The sequence below is a fragment of the Octopus bimaculoides genome, chromosome 1 (assembly GCF_001194135.2).
Source record: "Octopus bimaculoides isolate UCB-OBI-ISO-001 chromosome 1, ASM119413v2, whole genome shotgun sequence".
In the NCBI taxonomy this organism is placed as follows: Eukaryota; Metazoa; Mollusca; class Cephalopoda; order Octopoda; family Octopodidae; genus Octopus; species Octopus bimaculoides.
The window spans coordinates 87,268,370-87,280,458 of record NC_068981.1 but is presented as its reverse complement, the minus strand read 5'-3'; the positions used below and the strand labels follow the sequence as shown (position 1 = coordinate 87,280,458).

The window sequence follows — 12,089 nt, the reverse complement described above, 5'->3', positions numbered from 1 at the left end:
AGTAGCCCACGCTCTTAACCACTACGGGCATATGGCGTAGTGATTAAGAGCGCGGGCTACTAACCCCAAGATTCCGAGTTCGATTCCAGGCAATGACCTGAATAATAATAATAATAATAATAATGATAATAATAATAATAATAATAATAATAATAACATCAAAAAATACCTTAGGAATGAGAACCTCAGTTCGAAATTTCCCCAAGACACCTGATGAAGGCTGGAGGATATATTAGCCGAAACGTTGTGTTAACAACAAGCAAGATGAGGACAAATATCCGTCAAATGTAAATAATGTAAATAATGTAATTGCTTATATACTTTAAATCATAATATTCCAAAACTAGATTCGTGTAAATGGCGCAAATCTGCTACGAATTACTGTGTCTGACCCTTGTTAGTGGTGGGGCTCTAAATGAACATTCATCTATAGTAAATATCTCATCCATTACGCCTCATAATTCGCAGGTAAATGAATTCAGGCAGTATTTAATTGCTTCGATTTCGTGATATTGTAGAAGCAATATAGACATTTCAATTCACTGTATTTGTTTATCAAGATCGTCTCTTATAAACTTCTTTCAGAAATAGTTCTAGCAAAATGTCGACCATGTTGTAATGAAGCTTAGTTTTAGAGCAATATATATATATATATATATCAATATAGCTAGTCCTCGCCCTCTCGCATACTTCCATAATGAATTTGCATATGTATAATCCATAGAAGTTGCTATTAAAAAAAAAGTATGGTAATCTAGTTCCTTATCTGTCGCGCATTCTCAGTATAAATAAAAAGTAGAAAGTTGCTTCATAACTTTAGTGTGTGTAGTTTCTAGTTTCTTTATTATATGTTTTGTTCCGTATGTAACCTCGTTTCTGCAAAGCTCTTGTGGCATTTTGTATCCCCAATAGAAACAGAACTTTATCAGTTTCTTTTATGCCTTTTGATAATTTTAAATCAGTTACATGCATCTATTGGTGTCTGGAAAAGTTGAATTTTGTTTGTGTTCATTTTGTTGTTCCAGTAAGAAATTTCAAAGTGTGTGGACAAAATTCATCGACTACATTTCTACTGTTATAGTCCGATATTAAATTTTGTTTATTGACTAAGGATGTGTCATTTTTTTCTTCACAAACTTTTCTATAGGTTTAAATCTTTCACAGAATTCTGAGATATCATCTTTAATATCCAGTTTATTGAATTTTTGAGGGATTGTTGTAAATCTCTTGATTTTTGAACCTGGTTATTCAAAAGTTTGGATTCATACTTGTTGATCTGTCCCTATACCTAGATGATGTTTGTCTTTGTAGAATTCTAGTTCTCCTCTTCTTAAAGGTTCTGTTTAACGTTAGCATACTTTGATTTTGTCTTTGGTAATTTGGACCTTAGAGTCATGTTTATTGAATGATTTCAGTATAGACTGTTACATATTTTCCTTAAAAATGGGGTTTCTGAAGTATTAATTTTTCACTTTTTTTTCAACTGCTCTTCATCTATGCATTGATACCACCTCTTTGCTCTCGCATTCGTACCTTAATAATTCACTTTAGAGTACAATAATGACAACCCCCTTTCATGGATATACTGGTGATTAAAATGAAATATCAAAACCCGATGTATATTCTTTAAATCTCCTGGCTGAAGACAATACTCCTTTTTACACCATGCCTCCTGAAACAATTCAAGTTAACATTCCATATAACTTGACGAAACGAATTAGAACAATAGTCTTGAATCCTTCAGTTAGAGATCGTCGACTAGAGGAAATGAAGGAAATACATTTTGAAAGACAATAACTTTTGAGTTTAATCAATATGAAATTCTAAATAAAAAGTTGGCATTTAGGAATTTCAAAAATCAAACGTGAAAAGTAACACGTAACTCAAAGAACGTCAAAATTTTTATAAACATTAATCAAGACTCAATTTATAATACATAATTAAACTTACTATATCCAAAGATTTTAGCCGTCTCAGCACCCGTAGATTAATTAGATAAATTAAAGTTTTTACTGTTAATATTACTTGGAAATTAAAAAAGGAAAAAGGTCATAGAAAACCATTCAATTATTAAAAGTAAATATCAAGCAAAATCGTTACAAAATAGCGACGAAAGCAAAATGGCATACAAAATTACGGATGTAAAAGTCAGTAAATGTAATGGACCAAACTCCATCGTATGCTGCTATTGTTAAATGGTTCCTAATCAATATTAAAAACAATTTTTCTTATTACTTCGAAAATTTAATATACATTTCAATATGCTAAGGGTACTGAGAATACTAATATTAGTCAAAATGGCCTGGTGCTTCGTGTAAGAGTGACACTACATTGTCAGCAAATTAAGCAACCATACACAAAAAGTTCCCCCGAGTCAATATATAGATAACTGTGATGACCAACCTTGCTGAATATTATTGTTTTCCATCTCTACCAGAGTGACTATTCAACAACGAGCAAGAATGTAATATACAAAAAACTGAAATTTATAAAGTAATATCGGCTGATATTTATAGGCATTGTATTTTAATTGGCACAACTTTATTACACTTTTTAAGTGACTTATTATATCCCTTAAAATAACTTTATTATGTCCGTTCTTACAAACGTGTTTCAAAACTCAACAATGATTCCATCAACTCTACTATTCTGCACTTATTATATTTTGTTTTATTTTATATTGTTTTATTTTATATTGTTTTGAAATTAGGTAAAAGCATTTAATGAAATATTTTGAAATTAGGTAAGAATTTTTAGTGATTCTAAATATGCTCTATTATAGGTAAAACCAGTAGGAAAAATTCTATTACTATTTGGTTATACATTGTATTTCAAAATATGCAAAAACATTTAATGATATATTTTGAAATTACCTAAAAGCTTTGAGAACATTTGCGATTTTATTTTTTTATATGTAATTTACGCAGATTTAAAAAATAATTTCTCACCATTTGTATGTATGTATGTATGTATGTATGTATGTATGTATGTATGTATGTATGTATGTATACGGATACACGATTTGCTTCCGTACTGTTTCCGTCAACTAGATGTGATCTGCAAGGTATTGATCGACACGAGGAAAAAGAAGAAAAAGCAAAAGAAAAAGCAGAGGAAAAAGCAAAGTATCTCTCTTTTGGACTGCACCCGAATCATGCGGTTCCGAAGTGATATTTTTAACCACATAGTCATATTTGCGTTTGATATGGATTACAATAGTAATAAATTTAAATAAAATGTGACAATGATGATGATGATGATAATGATGATGATGATTACAACGACTACAATGACGGCGACTTCAAAGACTATGATGATTACAATGATCGTGATGCTGATAAATGCATTATCCAGTTCTCCTTTATATTCTTAGATAAGAACATAAAGATTTTTTTCTTTTTCAGTTCCGCTATGCTACAGGCTTGGATATCTTCTTCATGATAATTGGCGGGATTGCTGCAGCAATCCACGGAGTTTCAATACCTCTTTTGATTATTGTGTTTAGTGAAATGCTAGATAAAATGTCTGATACTAACGCAAATATAACCATGTAAGTAAGTTTTATTCCATATTTCTGCCGATATTGAAATATTGGGAACATTTAAAAATATTAATTTTACTCAAATTCTAATTGTCGAATAGTTGCAGTAAATGTTCTCGTCTACAGTTCGTCTCTTACAACTCCACGGGCAATGCCCTATAAGATAAAGAAGAAAATATTTTAATAGCTAGTTGGAAAACCCCAAAAATTGTTGATGCATTTAAAAGTAAAAATGAGTATTGGATAAGACAAATGTACTAAAGTTACTGTAAGAAAAAGCAAATTAATTCAAACTTAAATTTGATGTTGATAACAAAATCAGAAGGTTAGATGTTACGTCACATTATTATTTAAGCAGTACAGATAGATGGTAAAAACATCGACTGGATAACTAATAAAATATTGATGAAATTTGTTTTTATCTGCTGGTATTTTATCTGAATTTACTATTACTGAGAAAGCACCACGCTACTTTTGATGTTAATCTTCAGTATTTGAAACTTGAGATAACACATAAGTACCTGGCGATATGTAAATAAGAAAACGGCGAGCTACTCAGAATCGTTAGCACACCAGGCAAAGTGCTTAGAGGCATTTCACCCGTCTTTATGTTCTGAGTTCAAATTCCGCCGAGGCCGACTTTGCCTTCTATTCTTTCGGGATCGATAAAATAAGTACGAGTTGAGTACTGTAGTCGAAGTAGTCGACCTAGCCTCTCTCGCCGAACTTGCTGGCTTTGTACCAAAACTTGAAACTGATTTGTAAATAGTAAGTATTTTTTTAAAATGTTCTTTACAGAGCTAAGCCAAAAGAGTAAGGTAGTGCTAACGGAGGAGGAGGTAGGAAGTTATCCTCTGACTAGAAACGTCAGTAATTGCCTCATGTATTAACTTTGATGTAACGATTTAGGATCAGCATGTTTGCAAAATTTTGGATTCCTTTCTCTTAAGCTTTGAGTGTAAGTTTGCCACAAATTTATGAATTAAATGTCTTCTATTTAATTAACATTTAATCATATTTTTTGCATTAAATGTTGTTGCATTTAATCATTTATTTATAACTCAACTGGAGATAGCTTTATTGTTTATTCATAACTTCAGCGTTTATTCAGATTTTATACATTTATATTAATTACTACTTGGGCTAAAATATTTGACTTCATCATTTACTTCAGGTACGAACGAAGAATGCAGGTAGAGAAATGATAGTTCTTTTGTAATCAGCATGTCCACTGTGTAGTAGTTTTATAGGAATAGGTGCAGAAAAGATGTATAAAGTTTGTAAATCAAATTCTAATAAATAATTGCATAATATTAGTAAATGGCCATGCCCTCTATTTTAAGTTCACTCTCCCCAAACACTAGTGTACAAAATATATCAATAATAGTTGTCCTCTTTGCTGAAATCGATAACTGAGCTAAGTAGTTAAATACCGAATTTTTTTGTTTAGATACTGAACCAGTCATTGCGGAGAAGTTCGATAAAAGAAGTAGCAGTAGAATTGTCACTTTGATTCAGTCGATATAACAAGTTACTGTTTTGTCACTGTGGTGGTTTTGGTGGTGGTAAACTCTAAAGCTAACCCCAACAGGAAAATGGGTTTGAAACAAAAAGGGACATAAAATGATACAGTAAAGCCACTTTATAGTGTTCAAGTCGTTCAGCTATCTCATTACTCTTAATGAATAAAATGTTAAAGGATGAGGTTTTTGAAATTACCTAGATTAAACTGCATGTAATTATTGACTAGATGTGAGACGTATTTAAAATAATTTAGGAATTCAGAGAAAAGAAAAAAAATGACTGATATTTCCATACAATTTATTGCTTTTTGGCAGAGCATGCAAAGTGGATGAGTCTGTACCAGAGAGTCTACTCCTCGACCCCATGGGCACGCTTGCGTTATATTATGTTGGTAAGGTTATTTCCTTTTTATATTACATGCTTGCAACGCATTTAAGCTGTTGTAGGAAATTTTCATATTTTACCTTAGTACTGTTTCAAAAGAGGATTGGGTTTACAATTTAAGATGTTAGAAAAGTGGAAGAAGCAGAAATTGCACAAACCACCATTCCTGCATCAGATGTAACGAAATATTTGGAATTATGGATGCGAACGTTATAAAATTACATTGGTGAGTTCTTTTGAATATAAAGAAACTTAAAATAAGTTAACTTCTATATTAATATGATACAATATAATAGATAACGTAGGTTTTCATTTACTCCTGAATGTTTTTACCTTGACACCGTTTTAAGAGTGATTTATAATTAGTGCAATACTATTCTGAAAATGGCATTATATTCTGCTTGAGGGGCGTGCAAGGAATTAGGAAAGGAAGATCGATATTCTGTGGAGTGAATCGAAGTTTTTTGTTGTATGACATCCAGTTGTTTAATCTATATATATATATAAAACTGAAAATGACTGTCTGTCTGTATGTGTACATCACTAAATCTCGAGAAATACCCTACCGATTTCATTCAAATTTTACACATGCCTTATTTAGGGTCCATGCAGTGTCATGGGCCCAAAGCATTTCAATATCTTGCCTAATACAAACCTGGAGCAACCTCTTATCTCTTACACTATTTCGTGTCAAAAGTGAAACAACATCTCTATTGTAATGTGAGATAATACTTTCAGTTTTAGTAGTTTCACTATTAATACTGTAACTATTAAAAGTGAAACTATTATCTCACATATATACATGCATACACACACATATATATTATTATATATATATATATGTATGCATGTATACATGTGTATATACATCTGCACATATATATGTATGTATATATATGTATATATATAGATGTAAATGTATAATGTACATGTATACATATATATGTTTTGATGTATATGTATAGATATATATGTATTTATATTCATGGATGTGTATAGATTTATATGTATATATATGTATACATGTATGTATATATACGGATGTATATGTATATATATATACAGCTATATATGTCTATATATATATATATATTTATATATATACGTATATATATATGTATATATACACATATATATATGCATATACTTATATATATGTATATATATATACCTATATATATACATATATATATTGTATATATATATATGTATATATATATATATATATATATATATATATATATACATATATATTGTGTATAAATATACATATATGTATACATACATATATATACATGTATATATATGTATATATATACATGTATATATGTATATATACACATGTATATATATGTATATATACATGTATATATGTATATACGTATGTATATATATATGTGTGTGTGTGTGTGTCTGTGCTTGTACCCTCACCATCACTTGACAACCGATGTCGCTGTGATTACATCCCCGTAACTTAGCCGTTTGGCAAAACACACCGATAGAATAAGTACTAGGATTACAAAGAATATACCCTAAAAGAATTTGGAAACAAAAGACGAAATAATTGCTCTTTTTAAGAGCAATTATTTCGGATCTTTGTGGTTATCGTCACTGCATATCGAAATCTTAAAAATTTTTTTTTAATGTAGATGTAATTTAAATACAGATGTAATTTTTGACGCTGAAATCGAATTTATTATTAATTTATTCCAGAAAAATTTTGCGCAAATGTTACAGGTGTTCAAAGTTTGATAATTTTCAGAATTTTCAGCCAATCAGAAAACAGTGCGTTTGCTGCCTCTTCCATCATCTGTCACAGATGCGAGAAAGCGGTGGAGAGGCACCGGCATGTCAAAACGATAAACTAGCTCAGTAAATAGTGAAAAACATTAAAAGATTCGCGAGCAAATTGAATATTTAAAAGCTACGAGTAAACAAACAGGAGTTGCTAGGAATAACAATCAAAACATTGCTTAAAATAGGCATTTATTAGTTTAAAAAATTCAAGAACGAAAGTTTGCAATACACTTTAGGATTTCATAAAATAAATTATCTTTCTCATTTCTCCTTCTCCGCATAAATTCACAAAGATAAGAGTCAACCATGGAGTGTCCTATACAGGCGTTTGTTTCCACGCTTTAAAGATGCCCATATACTCTCAATTTGTTGAGTGTGAGTCCCATCTTTTGAGTTTATAAATTCAATGCTATGGTTCAATGCTATGGTTCACCCCACAATTTCTGAGATATGATTATAAGCTCGCCACAGGTCACTGAAGATAGTGGTTCCTAGAAGAACTGAGCGTGGTATGCAGACCTTGTTTACATTCCTTGTGCGCATGCACAACATCTTTGGTTACTATGGAAACAGAGTTCTTCGCAATCAGCAATGGAACTCGAGCTGCTTTGCTTACTATGCTGACAGAACTTCACGGTTATGTGTAAAATATTCGCTTTTGATTGACTAAAATACCCAAATTTTGCAAATTTCAAAAGTTAATGACTTTTTAATTATGAATTTCATTTTTATAATTAGTATTCAAAAATTAATCCATAAACCAAATTTGAAAACAATTGGAACAAGATTGTAGACATTGACGATAACCACAAAGATTCATTATTTCTGCCGAGTTTTTGGTCTACAGGCATTTGGTGAATGAAGATTAGTTTAATGAGTAGGGAAAATACATTTTTAAAAAATCTTTGTATTTCTTGTATACCTATAGATGATAACTGCGCTTCTACTATCTTCGTCACATGTGTACAGGTGACTCAGTGGTAAGGACAGAGCAGCAGTTAATACTTTATGTTGCATTAATGCTTTAGGTGAAATTTAAAGTGGTTGAAATAGAAGCCCTGACAATGCTTAATCTGAAATACCTCACTATAGAAGACATTTGACATCCTAACTCCATCTATGTCGGATGTGGTATGCATCACGTCTATTCAAGTACTATTTAAGTATTTCTATGGTCATTATAACGGTCTCTCAATCATGTCAGTATTGGAAACATTCATGTGATTTTATTCATGATAGAGCGCAAAGTATAATTACTTTGCGCTCTATCATGAATAAAATCACATGAATGTTTCCAATACTGACATGATTGAGAGACCGTTATAATGACCATAGAAATACTTAAATAGTACTTGAATAGACGTAGCTGTCTCTTTCTCTCTACCCTATAAATCACTTCATTTAGCTACAAAGAAGTATACAGAAGATTGATTCATTCTGTCGTCAGATACGAGGATGCTTCTAGGAGTAGCCATAATATTAATATTATTTTACAAGTGTGAGTGAAAGTTGATATAAATTCTCTATCAGTCTATTTCTCCACCCAGAATTGGTTTTCTCTTGTATTCACTTCTCTTCACTTACGTTTTCTAATGTCATTATGAATGGTATGAAAGTCTTAACATCTAATTTTTACTTCAGTCTTTCTAGATATGTAAGAACAATGTTGTTAGCATGGAAAGATATGGCTTCGTAAAAAGAGATTCTTGACTTGTATATCGGGCCTTGATTGTTTCTATCTTGTATCATACATTGCATTGTGTTTCTAAAAGCACATATATTTTAGGCTGCGAATATATTGTTGCTAAATTAAGAGAACATTATTGTTGCTAAATTTCATCAATACGAACATACATGCATTGAAACATACAAATTTCTATATATCTTTAGGATTGGCAGCTATAGTGTTTGTATCAGCCTACGCTCATGTTACATCATGGAAGATTTCTACAGAGAAACAAATATTTTACATGCGGAAAAAACTAATGATAAATATTCTGCGACAAAATCTATCGTGGTTTGATGAGAATACACCTGGAAAGTTAAGCAGCTGCCTGTCGGAGTAAGTATTTCATCAATTGATATCAATATTCACATTAAGGTGGTGAGCTGGTAGAATCGTCAGCACGCCGGACGCAATGCTTTGCGGCATTACGTCCATCTTTACGTCCTGAGTTCAAATTCTGCCGAGGCCGACTTTGCTTTTCATCCCTTTAGAGGGTCGATAAAATAAGTACCAGTTGAGCACTGGAGTCGATGTAATCGACTTATTCCCTCCCCTGAACTTACTGGCCTTGGGCCAAAATTTGAAATTAATATTCATATTTCCCATTTTATCATTGAATTATTATTTTGAACAAATAATTATATTATAACATCAAATGTTTTTCTTCAGTTTCAAATGTAAGTGATATTTTTCAATATTTCTTCTCAAAAAATTCCTAGTGCATTGATAAAGATTTCTAGCGGACTTGGAAATAATATAGGCACGTTGGTTCAAACACTTTCTGGAACTGTTGCTGCTCTCGTGATTGCATTCGTATACCAATGGAAGTTGTCACTTGTTATGTTTTCCCTCACTCCTGTACTCGGCTTGGCAACTTACATCATGACCAGAGTAAGTATAAAATTGTATTTACACTCTTATAACAACAAAAGGGAATATAAACCGAAGTCCGTCTCTGCGTTCTGAGTTCAAATTCCGCCGAGGTTGACTTTGTCTTTCATCCTTTTGGAGTCGATAAAATAAGTAACAGTTGAACACTGGGCTTGAGGTAACCGACCCTCCTCCCCGAAATCGCTGACCTTATACCAAAATGAAACTATTATTATTATTATTATTATTATTATTATTATTATTATTATTATTATTATTATTAAGGCAGAGAGCTGGCAGATTCTCGATGGAATTTGATCTCAGAATGTAAAGATGGACGAAATGCCGCTAAGTATTTTGCCCTGCGTACGAACGATTCTGCTAGCTTGCAGCCTTATTCATAACTTTTATATTAAGATCGATAATGTCGTGTTTTTTGTTCATCTTTTAAAAGTGAAAAATATGATTCTAAAATATCAAGAAAAATGAATGAAGTTTATTTTATTTGATTAAAGTTAAAAGAAAATAAAGATTTTTTGGAGAAAGTAAAACTATGTTAAAGTATGGATGATTTTAAGGCCCTCACAGTTTGCATTATTACAGTTAAGCAGTAAGCCTCTGAATCTTTTTACATTGATATTCATTAGTACCACAACATCACTGCGTTAGTGATTTCGACCTGTAGATTCTTCTCAAATTGCATGCAAAATGGTTTATGAAACTGAAAGTTTTGTTGTGTCTAGGGAAGGTCATAATGTCAATAAAGATTAAAACGAATACACGCGCTGGTTTAAAACCACTTCTTTACTTTACCAACAAACTATTCAGTTGTTTGCTTAACGTGTAGATTGAACAACCAATCGGTTGTTTTCTATTTGCGACTTCACTCTTCAAGGTCTGCTTTGAATCTGTCTGAGAACTAGTTTTATATCTTTGTCTATGTATGTATATATGTATGTATGTATGTGCGTACGCGTGCATATGTGTGTGCAGATGTGCGAGTGTTTACTTATGTGTGTGTCTTCTGGTATCTGTCAGCACATATGTGTGTGCGCGTGGTGCAGCCTTTTTCTAAATTGGTAAGCATCTGTTGTCTATGTTTGCATGTGTGCGACCTTGTGTGCGTGTGTGTTCTTGCATGTGTGTGCGTGTGCTTGTACATGCCTGTGTGTGCGTGCATGTGTGTGCGTGCATGTGTTTGCGTGCATGTGTGTGCGTGCATATGTGTGTGTAACGCGCGCGCGCACACACGCACACACATTCGCACACACAATGACTATGTATATTTGTTTTTATGTCTGAATTCGTCACCCTCCACCACGGCTTGACAACCAATGTTGGTTTGTTTACATCATTCTAACTTGTCAGTTCGGCAAAAGAAACCGAGAAAATGATGGAATGAGTACCAGGTTTAAAAAAAAAACAAACGAAAACAACAAAAACAAACATAAGCGATGCTCCAGCATGGCCACAATCTAATGACTGAAACAACTAAAAGATAAAAGATAAAAAAAACCAACTAAACAAACTACAACGGGTAGTCAAAGGATGACCATATATTGTAAGTAAGTAATAATTCATATTTAAGAAATTATTTTAACTGCCACCTGTTGTTTTAATAGGTCACGAAAGATATGACAGAAAAAGAACTGAATGCATATGCAAAAGCAGGTGACGTAGCTGAAGAGGCTATTAGTTCTATCAGAACGGTTGTCGCTTTCGGTGGCGAAGCGAAAGAAAGTTCGCGGTAAGTTATTTGTTTAGACGTCAAATAGTATAACTATACTTACACAAGAAATAATCATGCTGCAAACGCTACGGCATGCTTATCATGTAGACATAGACATGGTTGTGCGGTCAAGAAGCTCGCTTTGCAGCATCGTGGTTTCGCGTTTGGTCCCAATGCGCAGTGTCTTCTGCTATAATTCCGTACCGACCAATGCCTTTTTTTGTGAATTTGATGGTGGGAAACTGTGGAAGCCTGTTGTATATGTTTGTGTATATGCGTGTGTATTATATATATGCATAAATATATTGAAAACATTGGTTATAGGTATAAAGATACCATAAACAAGTATAAAAATGGAGAAAATATGTTAAAATCAAAATTGAATTTAATACAAAATTGTTTTCAATACATACGCACGTTTCAAAAGACAATACAAATGTTTAAGAAATAATAATAATGATACTACTACTACTACTACTACTACTACTACTACTACTACTACTACTACTACTACTACT

The 12,089-nt window shown here is 32.2% G+C and overlaps 1 protein-coding gene across 1 annotated transcript in view; it reads left to right on the top strand.

Annotated features, from left to right (window-relative positions):
• LOC106870660 (ATP-dependent translocase ABCB1) overlaps window positions 1-12,089 on the top strand; it is a 130,796-nt gene that overhangs the window by 20,264 nt on the left and 98,443 nt on the right. Inside the window, exons 3-7 of the mRNA XM_052966110.1 lie at window positions 3,405-3,550; window positions 5,380-5,456; window positions 9,137-9,308; window positions 9,692-9,863; window positions 11,465-11,589. Coding sequence (XP_052822070.1) covers window positions 3,405-3,550; window positions 5,380-5,456; window positions 9,137-9,308; window positions 9,692-9,863; window positions 11,465-11,589 — 692 coding nt within the window. The remainder of the gene's footprint in view (window positions 1-3,404; window positions 3,551-5,379; window positions 5,457-9,136; window positions 9,309-9,691; window positions 9,864-11,464; window positions 11,590-12,089) is intronic.